Source organism: Anas acuta, chromosome 1, assembly GCF_963932015.1.
Source record: "Anas acuta chromosome 1, bAnaAcu1.1, whole genome shotgun sequence".
Lineage (NCBI taxonomy): Eukaryota > Metazoa > Chordata > Aves > Anseriformes > Anatidae > Anas > Anas acuta.
Window position 1 is genome coordinate 198,056,252 of NC_088979.1, and position 17,322 is coordinate 198,073,573.

General features: G+C 44.7%; 1 protein-coding gene and 2 long non-coding RNA genes across 7 annotated transcripts in view; 1 reads left to right on the plus strand and 2 right to left on the minus strand.

Moving 5' to 3' along the window:
- Positions 1 to 590: 590 nt before the first annotated feature.
- LOC137849881 (uncharacterized) lies at positions 591 to 7,218 on the minus strand. The gene is made up of 2 exons (XR_011092123.1): positions 6,943 to 7,218; positions 591 to 6,822 (listed from the first exon to the last, which is right to left on the minus strand). It is a non-coding gene; the product is annotated as an uncharacterized lncRNA (long non-coding RNA).
- Positions 7,219 to 8,595: 1,377 nt separating this feature from the next.
- On the minus strand, positions 8,596 to 10,873 carry LOC137849884 (uncharacterized). The gene is made up of 2 exons (XR_011092127.1): positions 10,746 to 10,873; positions 8,596 to 9,992 (listed from the first exon to the last, which is right to left on the minus strand). It is a non-coding gene; the product is annotated as an uncharacterized lncRNA (long non-coding RNA).
- Positions 10,424 to 17,322, plus strand: part of BEND7 (BEN domain containing 7) — a 46,410-nt gene continuing 39,511 nt past the window's right edge. For 3 of the 5 annotated variants that reach the window (XR_011092126.1, XM_068670007.1, XM_068670008.1), the window contains exons 1-2: positions 10,428 to 11,076; positions 14,977 to 15,060. Coding sequence is in view for 4 of the 5 variants with exons in the window: in XM_068670007.1 (XP_068526108.1) it covers positions 11,016 to 11,076; positions 14,977 to 15,060 (145 nt within the window). In the remaining variant the exon portion in view is untranslated. Of the gene's footprint in view, positions 11,077 to 14,976; positions 15,061 to 17,322 lie in introns of all 5 variants that reach the window. The other 2 variants (XM_068670010.1, XM_068670009.1) reach the window with 2 other exon arrangements.

Below are 17,322 nucleotides of genomic sequence, written 5' to 3' on the forward strand. Positions count from 1 at the left end.
TTGCCCTGGTAGCTGTTTTGGAGGGCTGCCACTGTAACCGGCTTTCCACCTGGTTTAGATAACCTGAGCACTAAGGCTCCTTCTTACAGAAAATTAAGACTACAATAAGGCCCATCAATGTAAGGGTGTTTTTAACCCAAGGCTGGAGGGGTATGGGTTAGAAATCATGCCCTGTTTTACCTCAGGCTTGAATGCAATCACTGTGCAATGAGGAAGCAGGAACAGTCCTCCTACGCTTTTTCATAGCTCTCTTAAAGGAAATTATTTCACAAGCAACGGGTGGAAGGATCTGAGCAGGTTTCAGGAGAGAGGCCCATGGGGATGTGCTCACACTGGGTCAGGGAAGAAATGGGGAAGCTGTAGAAATGCTCTGTGGTGGGCTTTATGGCAAACTGCTCCGGACACTGATGTCTGAGTGCCAGCTGCCCCCTTCAATTAGCTGCGGTGCGGATATAACCTTAGACCTTGCTTCATTTCCTGCCTCATTCTCTTGCTCCAGTTTGACATCATATCTCAATTAGAGACGGTACGAAATGAAAGAGGAAAGCCAAGTTACACACAGTATCCCCAATAATGCAATTACACTGAGCTGATACCTATTCCAGAGATTTCCCTGGTTTCTAAAAATCAAAACAAACCAGCAAGGTAGGTAGCAGGAGGGGTTATAACAGACAAGGAAAGCAGATGAACAATTTATGCTAGTAAGCAGATTTGGCTAGGTTTGAAATTAACACTGTATCTCTAAAAGGTATCTAAAAGTTCACTAAAGATGACACAAGCTTCCAGTCTTAGCTTCCAGTCTTGATTTGGTGCCCTTCTTCCTACTCCTGGTTCTGTGCTCACTTGCCTCCAAATCCCAGTGCCATTTAATGCAAATGCTCTCTGTGATCAAGACAGTTGTCCTAGGGAACATAAGCGGCTATCTACAAAATAAAACTTCTCCCAAATGTTGCCTTATATATGTAAATATCTGTGCATGTTGGCTCTGTTTCTGTGAGAGCATTCACTAGTATCTCTCTGAAGCATGAAAAGAAAAATATGTATTTGTTGTCATCCATATCCTCAATATTTCTTTTCCTGAAGAGATTACAAACTATTTTGCTGTATACAAGTAGTATTTCCTTCTTTTTCTTTCACTAGCAACTCATGAGGAAATCCAATCCAGCTTGCTCTCTGGTTTCTGGAAGGGCAAATCTGTTTGACTCCTCTTTGCTTTGGGCTCAGGGCAACATTTTCTGCAGGACGTAAATTACTGAGACAGTTGGGTCAAGTCTTGGCTGGAGCCTGTTCAAAGCTCTTCCGCTCCTCCTAATGCATTCCCGAGGGTATATCTGTGCTCACAATCCATTATGGTCCCTTCCTGCTTCATTACCAACCTCTGGTCCTTTGACTGCCTCCATTTAGACATGGTACTTTGGTGTGTGATGGATACCTGGAGCCTCCATTGCGGGACAAACTCATGGCATGCATGACAATTCACTCTATGAGCTCTGTTCCTTGGACAACGTGGCATGGACACGCTGTTCTTCCACATGATGGGAGGGTTTCTCCAAGTCTCCAGATGCACCATTGCTCCCAGGACATGTGATTATGGAAACTGCTATGGACATAGCCATGGGTTATGAAAGCACACAATTCCTCCACTGTGCCAGTCCCTCATTCATGCAGCAAGCCTTTCGGTGACATCAGCGTGTAAGATATTTTTAGCATGTAAAATGGGTGCGTTTCCAAGCTGTATTGCAAACTCTATCTTTCTCATTTATCATATATGGCATTACTCTACTCATTAAAATCAATTAGGTCACTGCTATAAATCCTTAGCTTGACTATTTATTTTCTACTGCCCGTGTTTTGCTTTTCATGGCAAATGCGGCTGGTTTAGTACCACGATGCCTGTGTATTTCTATCTCACATGTGATTAATAAATGCTGTATTTGCTGTCAGGCTGTAGCCAGGCCGTTAAGCTCTCCCCAAACCACTTGCAGAGTCTTGAGAGCTTGCTGCTGCTGAGCTTGGGTCTGGAAGCAATAGTATTACCAGTGTTTTTCCTATATCCAGGTTTCCGCAGACCTCTGGAACAACCCCACAGAGTTAACCACAAGCCTGCTTTGAAGTAATTCACTTCACAACATTCCATATTAAATCAAGACTGACAAGGGAAATCTAGAAGCTGCTCAAAACCTTGGAACATTCATAAGAGCCTTGTAAGTAATAGAAGTACAAGCTTAAAACATACAGAAGGTGTTTCATTCCAATTTCTTGATGATTAACTGATTGCTCAGCTTTATTTGCTGCAAGCCAACTGTCAGCTTGCAGAGAGATTATTGAAGGCAGCTCAGAAATACATCATTTCACTCAAACAACCCAGATGTCATCTGTTTGCCAAAGTGGTGAAGCTGATCAGAATGACTTCGGTTGTACTCAGTTTATACTCAGTATATATTCAGTTTATATTCAGCTGTTTTCAGGTTGTATTCAGTTATTTATGGCTATCCAGTTTCACTTTTCAATCTGATATTAATACAGAGGAAAACCACAGCTCAGCCATTGTATGCTTTCATTTGTACACAGGAGGCAAACCCGATACCTTATTGCTGACTGAGACTGCAAAAGAATTCATTTCAAGTAACGGAGGGCACAGATCACTCTTGGAAACCTTTTTCAAATAGGTGTGTGGTTCCTTTTATTCTTCTTCAAAATACAATGGCAAAAAAATGATATCTGATAAAAGTGGTTTTATGCCATGGCTAAATAGGCCCACTTCTGGCAAAGGGAGCTCCATGTCCAGGCTCACTCCTTTCTTCATTTATTAAGGCAGCCATGAACTTTTAGGAGGGGATTAACCCATCTAGTTCCCCATTCTCTGCCCCCACGTTCACCTGGTTTGTTTAGAGGCATCCCCAGCTTGTCACATCCACAGGTCACCTCTGCATATGGGACAGTTTGTTCTACACAGCCTTGGTGGCACCTTTGCTACGGTTTGCAAATGGCACGTCCCTAAAATTCTTGCACAGGGGACATGTCCCTGCCCTCCATAGAGTGAATTTAAGCCACCTATACTGGGCTTGCTTTTTGTACTTTCCTTTCAGAAACCCGTAGCCAGTGGGACACAATCTCCAGGTGGTCACAGACAGAGAAACACTCAGCCAGAGGGAATAGGAAAGAAGACAAGGTGGGTAGCACTCCTCCATGGGTGTCCAAATGCCACCTGCAAACACGAGGAAAGCTCATGGGTGAGGCAATGGCAGAAAATAGTCCCCAACATTTCTAGCAAACAGAACTCCTCAAAACATCCATGAAGGATCCAAGAAGCAGGTTAATTTGTTTTGTTTTGCTTTTTTAAACCATCTCTTGAGTAGCTCTTGTGGCAATTCAGCCCCCATAATTCCTGTCTGCCTGGACAGCCCCATGTCATGCCCCACTAAAATGCTTAGGAAGGTGGTGACTCCATATGGGCGTTACTGGTTAGTAAGGCTAGTGTGGCTTTCAGAAACACGCTTGAAATAACTGTTTGAATGACAATTAACCTCTGGTCTTGATAAGGGAATAGGTAGGTGAGTTGTTCAGGTTGTCTAAAGGACACATGAGTCAATTCTCATCCCAGCAGTTTTAGTTTCTGTGAAACCGAGTTGTGCTAGAAAATAATTATTGCTTCTAAAAAGCCTTATGTTTAGGAACAGCTAATTAGTGCCAAACTGGCTGGTAGGGGAGATATCCGAGGATAATTTTGTTGTTCAGGAAACAGTTTATGGCGTCATGTCATCAGAGCCCGTAAGGAATCCATGGCTCGGGATGTCAGTAGGAAGACTGTGCTCTTTTGACAGCAGTGCAAACACAAACGCTGACTGCTTGTGACAGCTAAACAATTCAAAACACCTTGCAGGAAAATGATCGTGCAATTTATTGTTGATATTTCTGTAGACGGTTCTTATTTCCATCACTTTGTCAGTACAGGGCAAACCACATTAAGTACAGAACGTGTACTCTCAGCATCAGTCTGTACAACCGATACCCAAACTCTTTCCAGGAAAGATGCAGTAAGAGCAGTAACACCTGCAGCCACTCTGTCAAATTCCATGCCCTGAGCTTCAGATCCACGCAATTGTCTCTCTCCTGAAACTTCCCTGAAGGAAGGTCTGTACATCACAATCCTCACTTTTTGAGACATCTTAGCTGTATTCAAATTATAGATGAATAAACACAATGGAGGCCTTCAAATGCCAAACAGCTCTTGCTGAATGGTAGAAAAGCTCATAAAAACATCTATTTTTCTTCTATTTTTACGTGTATGGAAGATAAATGGTTGAGCGTATTGTATCTCTAAGTTTGAATTCATTAGTTTCTATCCAACCCAGGCAAGAAATCTCTGAAAGTTGTTACTAAATGATCAGACTTCTCTGTTGTCAGTTTGATCCCTGCAGGATTTGTCCATCTCAGACAAAATACCCATTCAGGTGTACTGGCTGCCTCAGCAGAGAGGTCAAGGACTGAAAGGGTGATGAAGTCTTCAATATCTACACATCTCTAAAGATAAATCCAGGGGGAGCCACATTAATGAAAATGCTGCTGCATATATCTTCCTGCTGAATAAAAGCACCATTTTCAGATGTTGTCAGTCTCTAGTCTGACACAGATATTAAATTCACATAATCTGTCTTTGAAAAGTGCACGGCGAGTAGATTTTGAACCGCGTTGTATCTTGCAATAAAATTTGATAATTTTTTGGGGGGGAATTGAAAGGCAGGCAGGTAGTTACGAACGTGTCTTCACCTATTTCCCCCGCCTGAAATGTAAGTGCTGTTTAAAAACCTTTAGGGAAACTGAACATCTTCGTAGGAGCTGCAGCAACTTTTTGTGCATGTATTTTAGCTTACATCAGTGTTCTCGGCTACAAGGATTATAATTGAGTGGAGAGACTCTCCTTGGGAGCGGGGATTGAAGGCATTGAGGCAGCAGCCCTGTGAGTTGACAGGGATGCTAATAGAGCCGCGGCGGAAGTTTAGAGAGCAGATCAGAGCAGCTGGGTGGGCTGATAGAGGGGATCAGGGCAGCCCAGAGGAGCAGTAAGAGGATCCAAATAAGTGGATTAGTAGCATACCAAAGCACACATTACTTTTAGTTTTCAAAGTCCCATTGATTCTAGCGCAAGTGCTTTTACTAATGTGTGGCAGGAGAAACGGAGGGGGATCAAGGCAGGATCAAGACGCAGAGAGCAGCTCCCTATGGCAAGCTGGAAATGGCAAGAAGTCTGGGCTGGGGGGGCACAGCATAATGTCCCCACGCCAGGACTCAAAGGAGGATGGTTGTTGTCTGGGCTCCTTCATCCCGCAGCCTCAAGGAGCTGTCTAATGTCGCTAAACGCTATTGTTCCTGCAGCTGATTCTGCATTCATTTGGTGTCTGTAGCTCCAGTGATTGACTCTCCATGGCTGCACTCCTGTCTCTGCCTTCAGCTGCTGTGGCTGGAGCAAACAGCCACAGAAATGCAGGTGTGATTAGCGGCACAGCCTTCTTTGAACTCTTCCTAGCAGGGGACTCGCTGGGCTGACGGACTCTGAGCTGAGCTGGCCACAATTTGTGCCTGGAGCATTCATCAGCGATGGGACCACTCAGCCTAGCCGTGCTTGGCTTCCCGTGATTAACGCTGATCCCTGAACTCCCCCAAGCTTCAACGTGCCCTTTCCTTGAGTGCCAGCCTGGGTTTACACTTCATCTCTTAGACAGAGGTGGTAGCGATGCAGAGACACATCCAGACTTTGCTAAGATTTCTAAAGACTATCACTCTTTATAGAGCACAAAAAAAATCTGAGTTTCAGGCAAAATAATGAGCCCTGCTCACGTTGCCCTCAGTTACCTCGAAGCATCTTGGGTTTTGAGTCAGAAGCAGGGCAAGATTTGTGCAGCTTGTGATTTTTCCATGTTGTGGAGAAGCACAGAATAGGCATGGATGTGGGCTGATTTCACTTTAGCTTTCATGAAAGGGTTGTTGAAACCTTTTCCTCTTTATCCTCCAACCAAATCCGTTGCTTGGACACCTCGGTCTTCCCACTCCTCTCAGAGTTCAAGCTTGAAAAGTAGCTTATTCCAGGCAAGAGTTGCTATCTTAATATCCATTTATCCCATGAGAATTCAATCAAAATGGATAACCATCAACATTTGACTCTTCTACTGCCCTGCCTTGCAATTTCCATCCAAGGTACACATAAAATGACAGAAGGAAGGAAAAGTCCAGCGTTATGGTCAAAATTGATTTTGTAGTCTGAAACAGAAGTGTACAGAGGGCTTGTAACAGACACACAAAGAACACTTTGTACATAGATTGAGTTATATTCTTTATTGTTGAACCAGTTCTGGAATGTTTTAGTTTCCCTGAGCTGGCAAACGGATAAAAACATCGTTGCGTCCCGTAGCTTTTTCTTTAAAATTTATGTGAGGAAGATTAACAAACAGCAGAAGAGACAAGAAGTTATTTCAAAACAGCATCCCAAAAGGGAAAAAAAAAAAAAAAAAGAGGAAAAAAAAAAAAGAGAGAGAGTAAGGATTGAGACATACTAAGATGTCAAATGCTGTGACTGAAATGTTGCAGGGAGAGCTTACAGGGGATTAGAAAATAAGTTAAACTTCACTTCCATGCTTCAGACCTGGACATCCAGAACCCTACCTCTGTGAAGACCCAGTCCTCAGATACACCAATGTGAAAGCCCCCCAGAAGCAAAGGTTTGTAGTAAGATAGAGCGACATCAGTGACTTACTGTCAGACTGGAAGATGAGGAAAAAATACTGCCTATGTTTTTTGTATGACCACAGAAACACCACTGGAAACCTGCAAGGGAAAAATGCTATCAGAGTTTATAAAATCTTCAATGACATTCAATAAATATAACTAACTGAAATAGCTAACGTATTAACCCGCCACCTATGCAACTCCTGATCTCTGATTTACCTCTTCACCCTTCTCCTGCTTTCTAATATTGCACTGAACTTCCTCAGGCTCCAAAAGGAGTCGCAATCATGGCAATATTAATACAACAGGAGCCTCTTCCTACCTCTTTTAGCCTTATGTGTGTTAGATAGATTTAAAGCTTCAAATCAATCCATCCAGTTTTTACAACGTTTTTCAGTGTAATTTTCCCACCTGAAAAGCTGAAGGATCTCTTAGATGACCTGTGAAATTCTCCTAAGCTCTAGGATTCTTCATTCATTTTGCTCCTATTCAAGCCTACTTTGTGAATAATAATCAAAACCTGGTGATTAACTGGACACACCTGTTCTGGGGATGAGGCTGGAAACAAAGGAATGGTCTGCAACATCCTGGCATGAAGAGCATTGCTGCTATTCATACCGAAATATTGCGAGGGTAATTATATTTAATTGATTAGCTAGTGTTCTACACATGAAATAAAACCATCATTTTACAAACCAGAAAATTGTCTGAAAAACTATTATCGGTTAGGATGGGGAGGGGATATTCTGAAAGTTACTTACAGCAGGATAAAATGGTAGCTAGGAAATAGCCAGGGATGATCATATTGACTTGGAAAATGTTGCAAGATAAAGCCTTTATTTAGTTAGCCAATTTCATGGCATTTTGAAAAACACATTACTCAATTACTGATTTGATTGAGGAAATACTTTGTGACCATTCAGGAATATATGAAACAATGCTCTGAATTCTCCATGTTTTCACCAGAAAAAACAAACAAACAAACAAAAACTACAGTTTCTTAATATGTAATGATAATAATCCAATACTGAGACATTAACTGAAATAAAAGATGAAATTAAAAGCTGGCTGCCTGTTGGAGCCAGTGCACTTCATCATAAGTCACTTGGCTACCACAGAGATGCAGCCAACTGTTGGAGTGACACAAGGCAGCAAGGAATAAGGACGACTTTCATCCTTGGGTTTCTCCAGCTGGAATAATGTGATGGTGTCCCATGAAAAATGAGCAGGTGGCCTGAGTCCAGTTGTAGGATACCAGCCCCAAAACACCCCCCGAAAGAATCTTGCGACTTACTGCATACGCGGACTATAGGAGCCTCTGAGTTCAAGTAGTTTTCTCTATGTGATGGCTGAGAAACATGAGCAGTACAGGACGGAAAGATTGTTTTGCAGTTATTGGATCCTCCTACACATTCTGTGGATAACTAGAAGACTTTGACTTAAAGTCACCTTGTCCTAGTTTCTAATTCACTTTTAAGCACATGAAATTGCAGGATCAGGGCCTAGGTACCCAAACTGGCTAATACTTTCATAAATGAAAAGCACAAGGTTTACTCATCCAAGTAACCATAATGAGGTTTGTTTGCAGACCGAGCTCATGCTGCACACAGAAAAGGGTGAATCTCTTTTGTCAAACGTATGGGAAGCAAAATGAAGTAATACTAATGAAAAAAGGGATGTGCTAACCTGTAAAATATTACCTGAAACTTGTGTGCAGTGTTCAGACTAAAATGACGTTTTGAATTTTAAGTGTTCCTTTAAGGAAAAAAAAAAAAAATCTAACACAGAAGAACTAAAAGGAGGAAAAAACAGTTGATAAAACATGTTTTCATAAATTATATACCAGATGTTAAACAAAATTGAATAACCAAGGAAAAGAGAAAAGACCTTTTTATTTTTGTATCACATTCCTTTGGCAAAAGCAGGATAAAGCTTATCATGTGAGTTGAACAGTAAATGAAGGCCTTATGTTTCATAAAATTCTCCTGTTGTCCCAGTAAGGATGAGAGTCATACAACAGTTTCGGCAATGCTTTAAGTCTGGTAAATAAAGTTAGCAGACAGGAATCAGCAGATTGTTTGGGAAAAGAAAAAAAAAAAAAAAAAAAAACACGTTTTTTGTACACAGAACTTAGGAACGCTGCTTCTGCATCTCAAACCTGACTTCACTGCACTGTACCAGAGATTAATTGGCCCCATATAATTTAGCAAACAGCATATGACATCCATCTACCTTTGCTGTTTCAGCATTCACCCAAAAATATATAATACAGGATTTTAAATAGTATGTTAGCCCAGTTTCCTTTCACAAAGTCTTACAGAGAAGTTTAGGAAAATTCCAAAAGTAGCATATTGATTGCCTCTGGGATTTTCCACTTAGCAATTTAATAGAAAATTACACCCTTACCCAATCTGTGAGGTTTCCGTAACCTCCCTCATGAATTTAATTTTCCAGAGTCTAATAAATTTTACCATTAGGCATATTTTCTGATATTGCTTCACCATTAAACCTATTTTCTGATTTTGCTTTTCTGGAACTGGGTAAACTCTCTGCATGGCATTTGGACAGCACCTTCCACCAGAGAATTCAGATCTGTGTCTGCTCACACTGCTATGAAACAAATCATTGTTATTAATATTCACTTTGCTTTCCTTTTACTAATTTTATTTCATTACTCAAAGTGATAGGGTCAGTCAATATTACTGGAGCCAACGGAATTCTCCTGGGTACTCTGATTAGACCACGTGAAGATCTGCTTCTGTTCGAGTACGCGTATGCAACTCTCACATACTCTTCTCCTTGTCATAACACAGCCTGACTACATTTAAAACACAAGATGATGATCGGGAGCTGTGTTTTGGTTATCCGTAGTCATAACTGTAAAAGTCTGAGTCCTCCTCTACAGGCAATAAGCAGAGGCACTCCTGACAGTGCAAACTAAAAGCTACACCAGAACCTAATTTAGTGCAGCATAAGTGAACCACAAGTATGGCTGGAGGCGTCAACTGGCGGATAAATCAAAGCATTAAGTTCAGCTGCATTTGGATCATCCATATGGCTATGGTGACCCCCTTGGTTTTCATCGGAGGGTTGCCAGACGCTGTGAGTCTTATTCCTTCCAAGGAACGAGGTTGTTTTACTGTGGGGCTCCATGTTTGCCCGTGGAGAGTGAAACTTGGCATCCCTCGGCAGGACAGCAGTTCAACGCGCTCTTCACGGTCCTGCTCTGTTCCTTGATGTGCTCTGTGATAGATGCTGGCACATCATCGCTGGAAAACACAACAAGGAGCAGTTAGATCCTCAGCCCAGCCCTATTTCTGCCCTTCACCCACCCCACACGCCCCGCTCGCACCGTGGCAGCTCCACCACCGCCAAGCCCAACGTTGGCGCGCCGCTCCCCACCCTCCCTGTCCCCAGCTTGGGGTCACCTCCAGCCTCTGCTGCACCCCAAAAACCACCCACAGCCCCTCAGGGGGGCTGGCAGGAGGGCTCCCTGCCAGGAGTGCCGCCGCTCCCTCACACCGAGCCACCCCACGGGGGGGAGCCGGGACCACCCCGAGAACCCCCTCAGCACCCCCGGGTGCTTTGAGGGAAGCCATCGGGGCTCCGAGGGCCGTGTAGCAGCGCCGGGGCACGGCAGAGGGAGCCAGCAAGAGGCTGGAAGGGAGGAGGGAGGGGAAGGCGGCAGGGGGGCCACAAAATGGCGCTGCCCTCTCAGCCCCTCTCCCTCCAGCCCCCCTCACGGCGCCCAGCCCGGCTCGCCGCGGGGGCTCCGGAGCTGCGGGGCCGCGTCCCCGGGGTGGCGTGGGGCTGCTGGCCGGCCTCAGGAGCCGGCTCCTCCGCCTCCAGCACCACCACGCCGGGGCTCGCCGCCTTCCCCCCAGCAGGTGGCAGCGGGGTCCCGGTGCCATCGAGCCATTGCGGGCCGCCCTTCGCAGCCGGCGGGGGAGGCGGCGGCGGCGCTGCCCGGCATCGCCCCGGGCTCGGCCGTCCTCCCCCCCCCCCCCCATCCCCTTTTCCACCTTCTTCTCGCCGCACCCCGCTTTCCCCTCAAAGTTTGGGGCGGCCAGGGAAGGCGGGCGGCGCCTTTAGGGGGCCGGAGCCAACTTGTCCCGGCTGCCTTTATTTGCAGTGGGAGCCGAAATCTGCCAGGCTGCGTTTATTTTGCTGATTAAAGAGACGGACCTTGGTCTCGGCTGCTGGCTCCCCGCTGCGCGGCCGCCCTGCTCGCTCCTCTCATCCCCTTTTCTCCTTCCCTTTCTATCCTTCCCCTACCCCCCCTTGGCCGCACCATGGAGTTTACCGAGAGGAAGAGAAGCAGGAAATCCCAAAGCTTTAAACTGATAAATCAAGGTAAAAGTGGGGAGGGGTAGGGGAGAGGGGGGGGGCGGCTTTGTGCTGTTTGTTTGTTTGCGCCTCAGAGAAGACTTTTACATAAACGGGGCTGGCTTCCCCGGGAGGCGAGCAGGATGTTATGAAATGTGTGTGTGCTCCCTTTCCTCCACCTCTGTCATGTCTCTCCCTCCTCGTATTTATTATTTAACTCCGGAATCGTCTCCTCCAACTCCCCGAGGCGTTGCAGCTCTTTATTTTCTGGCGTTATTTTGTTATCCCCCCCCCCCCTGTTTTTTTCCCCCCCTCTCTCACTTCTTGCACGCACAACCAGAGGCTATTTACGGGTATATTTTACACATTGCCTTAAAAATAAAAAGACACCTCCGAAGGTGGACCTGTTTGTTTTTTTCCAGGCAGATCTCCTACAGAATAAAGTTGGATCGCGTTTCGGTGTAAATCCCCCCATGGGTGAGGGAGGGAGAAAAAGGTGAAATGGAGAATTTAGCAGAACGATGACACTTGAGCAGCGCCGGAGCTTTTTAGCATGCAACTCCTGTGGATTTGTTGTGTGTGGTGTTTTTTTTTTTTCTTCTCTTCCTCCTCTGGACTGCGTTACACACACGTATTCCAGAGAAAAGCCTCACAGAGGCTGCTTGCTTAAAATCCACGCAGGTAACGAATTGTACGTGGGCGAGGAGGAATCGCTGGCATGCAACTTGTTCGCTCGGCGTGTGTTTGCTTTTCGGAAAAGAGGGGATTTTAAAAGGGATCGCCGGGAAAATATTTGGATTCATGTCGGGGAAGGAGCACAGCTCTCAGTCCTGTGTGTTATTTAAAAAAAAAAAAATGACACAGCTGCTGGTAGGCATTTTAACAGGTGGACTTCCCAGCCCTAGGGTTTCATTTGGGCTGGGTATTGCTCCTTCAGCTGATTAGATCTCTTGCCCTGATTGATTTGATGTATTATTATTTTTATATATTTTTTTTTTCCCCTTTTGTGTCTGGAAGTCTCGGGCTGCAATATCTCCCTGAAATGCTGCGTGTGTCCTGCATGCCAAGTTGAGGGCAGGTGGCTGCTCTGGGGTAATGTCACACTTAGGGACCGGGGGGTGGAGGGCGACTTCCAGGGCTTGCTGGATGAAGGCTGGTGTCTTCGTAGGCGTGCAGCAAAATCAGATTAGAAGCAGAGAAATGTGAAGCTGGAAATGAACTTGCCTGGTAGGAAGAGTAAATAATTATTGCTTAAACAGTGCAGGAGGGTCTGGAGCACTGCACCTACCCCTGTCCCCAAACTAGGGGGAGAGCAACTGGTCAGACTTGCTGAAATTTATCCGAGGTTTCTTAAATGCCAGCATCAGCTTGGAGATCAACCCATGGAGGGCTTTCATTTCTCTAAAGGACAGGTTTGGTTTGTGGGGTTTCTTAGCATCTGATGCTCGGAGTCGCCTCTCAGGCAGCTCGTGCAGGGCTGGAGCGTGGGGCTTGAAAGTGAAACATGTGGACAAGCAAAACTGAAATCAAAGCCTGGGTTTTATTTTTCTCCTAATAGAGTCATAAAAATGTGTGCGCTGTCAAAAACGTGTCAATATTCTGCAAATTGTCGGTCGCCACTCCATAACTGGATTAAATATTTCCCCATATATAAAGCGATCTATTTAACCTCATTGGATAAAATCATTTATGGGGGTTAATTATTAGCATTTCTTATTTTATCTGCTGTCTCCTTTTGGATATAGGAATTCAAATAGCAAGCTACACTGAAAGTACATCCTGGGAGAAAATATGTCTTTGCACTTTGAGAGCAGAGAAGATAAAAATCACATTCTGCATGTGAGTCTGCTCTCACGTACCCTCTTTCTATCACAGTTGATTATGAAGATAATTATGTATAAATAGTTGTCTCTTGTAATTGGCCTTTGCCTCTTGCTGGAGTCATTCAGTAATGTCACAGTTTAGTGTTTACTGTTGTGAAATTGATATGGATTTCACAGCGCCTGGACTGTGACATCTGAGGCAGAAGAAGGAAACCAAAGAGAAAATGGTACGCTGGGTCGATCTGTTTGTAATGCACAGCCTGTCAGTGACATGTACGATGCTTATTCCGCCCCAAAAAAAACTTCAGAGCACCTTAGCAGCACGATCAGTTCCTTTCAGACTGAAAGGAAGGTCCCTGCCTGCACTAAAACGCAGCCACCTCTGATGTGCAACGTGGTGACTTCCAGGCAGCAGCTGTAGATCAGGAGAGCGTCGTGCCCGGCTGGATGAGCACAGGGAAGTGCTAGAGAAGCAACTCCATACAATCTATATACCTAAGGACTGCGAATCTGTGAGTTATTTAGTTCCGAGTTTCCACGTGCTCGCTCCTAGCAGCTCTCCTGGAGGATGAAAATGTGGAGAACAGCTAATGGGCACGGAGAGCAGCTCGCATAAATTCTGTATTTTTAGCCTCGCGGAAGGGACCTTTACTTCCTCGATGCTGTGGCTCAGACTTCACCTTTACCCAGTACACGTCAGGCAGCCCATATGTTTCACTCCCTCGGTGTGACACGCAAAACCCCAATGCTACCTCTTTGCTTAGCACTTCGCTCCTGACCTCGCTACCTTCCTTTTTATTTTTTTTTTCTTCCCTACCATGCTGACATTTCTTTCCAGGCCCTTTTCTTTCTTTTGTAGGTCCGTATTAAGCTTGATTCTGGTTTACTTACTGGGTAGTTCCTCCTGTTGTGCCGTTAAGACAGTCATGCTGTACAAATAAACAATAGTAACAAAGAAGCTTGGCTTATAGGAGACCTTTATAATTCCGTAGCTGATTGTTTTGTCAGCAAGGCAGGTGTGTTCCTCTTGAGAGGAGGAGTTGCCTGTGGTGCCATTCAGGTCCTCTTGTGCCTTTTAATTGAATCCCTCCGAGTGCTCTTCCAGGAGTTAATCTCCACCTGACTTCTTGCGAGGCAGGTAAACATAAGAACCAGTTTTCAGAGGGAGTAACTGAGCTGGCTGGGAGGGCTTCAGCGTTACAGGAGTTAGGTGATGAGGCAGCTATTTCAAGACACTGAATATATTGTTCAGTCTTGAGTGACTTGCCTAAGGACAAAGTGTGTGCCAGTAGCAGAGTCAGAAATAGAATCCAGGAGAGCTGCCCTTAGATAGTTGGTTTTTTGTTGTTGTTGTTGTTTTCCCTCTTGTAATTACTATTCCCTCTGTACACACGTGTAAACAGGACTGTTTTTCTGCTGAACGCATGCCTGTGATTACAGCAGAGACCTCCACAGAAAATACCCTTTTGTTTGAAACAGAAATTCAATTTTCCGTGCGTGTCCTGTCAGATCTGTGAATAAAAGATGCCAGTGTTTATTTTTAGGGCCATCTCGCATGGACGTTAGTTTCTGTAAGTGAATACCCTAAGGTGTCCCTGAGCCTCCTTTCCTCAGAACTCAGGGGCCAGTGACCTCAAGATAAGTCAGCAGAGCTGCAAGGTGCAGCCCTATTGTACGTCACTGGTCTTCTTGTCAAGGCAAAGTTTGAAAGTTCCTCCCGGTCTCTGGGAAGGTGAAGTTTTCATAATAAATCTGCTTTCCATCTGTAAAGCAAGAAGCCAGATAATTGGCATCTGGTGGGATAATTTGCTGTGAAAATGAACACAGTAATTTAGGGCAGGCATGGCTATTCCCTAAAATCTGTGAAATATTTTAGCTAAGCCTCTCCAGTGTGAGCAAAGTTGGTTTTGTGTGGTTTTTTTTCCCTTTTTTTTCTTTTTAGGAGGTGCTGATACAGAGCACATTTTCTGTGGTTAATTCGATGTACATGAAATAAACTGCAGATATATTGATAAATTATGTAGTAAAACTGTAGCAATGTGTTCGGTGTTCATTTTTTCCAGATCACTTGAGTTCTAATTTTTTTTATCGTTTTTCATTCCAGATTACCATCATGAGATATATAAGATCTCTGACTACAGCAATGATGTTAATGGGGAGACCAAAGAAACACAACCCGTTTTTTTAGGTATGTGCTTGTGTTGATTAATTTCAGAGCAACATAGCGTGGCCATTTGCAATTAGGGAGGAAAAAAATCTCTCTGCAAGCATGGGAAGTGCCTGCCATTGTTTAATATGACGTTCTTTTCAAGACCCTTTTATTCCACGAATTGCCAATATATCCTTTATTAACACTGCTAAAAGTTGTAATTTCAGACATAAATGTTTATTAGTGTCTACACACAGTGCTAATTATCACTCACTCAGAGAGCCAGATGCTGACTCTGCAGTTTTGCAGCTCTCTGCTCACCCCATTTACATTGCATATTCTCTGGCATGCTTCGCTGGCAATAGTTTGTGTAATTGGGGTATTACATCTTTGACATCTGGATAACAGAAATTCAATTTCCAGGAAGCTGCTATTTGTTTGGTTTTGCTTCTGCCTTGGGTGGGATAGAGGATTAATGTGCTGTCTTAATGTAATGTCCTTTCACCTCTGTAGCCGGCCTGCTAATCCTGCCATGGGAAAAATTAAATTAAATTAAATCAACAGTTAAAAATGTGTAAAGAAAACAGAGAAGTAATGTATAGTCTGCAGCGTGGTGTATACCATAGCCTGATAGGACTAGTTATCGGTCAACCTTTATCCTTCTTGCCTGTGTGCTTGGTGTCCTTTGTAACTCTTCTGTAGAATGCTTCTCCTCCTGCTCCCAGCCCCCTTCTGTCTCATCCAGGACCTCTTCTGGGTGCTGAAACCTTTTGCAAAAAAGGACAGTGGGCTAAAATCACAAGAATTAAGGCGAGGTTTTGACATACAGTAATGACTCTTAGTGTGTAAAGTAAGCTCTTGGTCGCCTTGCTCAGGCTTTGGAGAAAGCAGGTGCCTTCACAGCAGGAAATCTGGAGGTGTCTGCCTTTCCCCAGCTGTGCCGGGAGCCACAGTGTTTGCGTGGAGGTGATTTGAGGTTTCTGGAGTCTGTGTGTGTTGCCCCCTAGAGCCGGTGAGAAGCACTAGTCCTGAGCACGAGAAGCAGCACCTGAAATCAAGCTGCAGGTAAAATGCTTTCGTCTGCTAAATTGATTGTGCCATAGCCTTCCCTAGAGGTCAACAGCAAGTGGAAGAGGAAAGGGGGCGTCTTGGGCAGTGTGGAGTCTTCTGCTGATTAGAATATTTACACAGGGGGGAGAGCTGGGTTAAATTCCCTTCTCAGCTTCTCACCATTAGGGTTGTGAGCAAATACTTCATCTCTTCACCTATTTCCAGGGAGCGTGAAGGAGGCTGCTAAGCTTTGTGTTTGGATTCTGCGTTGTGTAAGCACTTTTGGGGTTGAACCGCCCTAGAGATTTACCATGAATGTTTTCTCTTCAACCCCAAATCAGAATAAGGCTTTGTCAGGAGTTAGGTGTCTAGCTGCCTAAGCCAGGGTGCTTCCAGGACTGTGCAGGAGTTTGTGCTTTGACATTTGTGCCGTGACTCAGACCAATTGATTTTTGGTCTGGTTGCGTTGCCTTTTGAGGGCTGCTTTGTCTTTTGAGGGCAGGCTTGTTACCTGCTTTTTGTTTGGTTTTGTTGCTTTTGGTTTGCTTGGTTGATTTCTTTATTATGACCAGCTTCTGAATGTGCTCTGGCATCAAGTTCACCTACAGCAGGAGCATGTCAGCATTTAGTCCTTACCAACAAGTCCCACCAAGGGACTTTCTTCAAGGTGTTGAAGTCCAGAATTGCAGTCCTGGGAGCCCACCTTCAGGTGCTGTGAAAAGAAGGAAGACCCTATTTTCTAGAGATGGCCTGATTTCCTCAAAGCATGTTAATTTTGACAAAACCCGTGATTTATGACTGTGCAGGATCTGCAGATGAGGAATTCTTCTTCCTGTGGGAGCTGGGTTCAGTGGGTTGCTCAGAGCTCACATCACCCTCTCTGCTTTGTCCTCACACCAGTGTCCAGCTTCTTAATGACAAAGGAGGTGGTCTGAGATGTAGGAGAAGCAGTGCTGGGAACTGAACTTGGCTGAAAGCACTTGAAAATTGAGCTCCCACCTTCCAGCAGAGAGATGGGATGAGCGGCATTTGGCATTCCAGCTTCCCTTTTGAGAATTGCACGCTGCACGCCATAATTTTTCATTGTACTTCAGGGAGGATGGAAGAACGATGCTTCCCCCGGCTCGTTGTCCTGGCCCCTAATAAGGTTGTAATCCCTGCTTCGCTTAATTTCAATGTTCTGTGCCAAAATTAGATAATCACTCCATCGAGTGCTCAGGTCCTTGGTTTAGAGTCAAGTTTGTTCTTTGA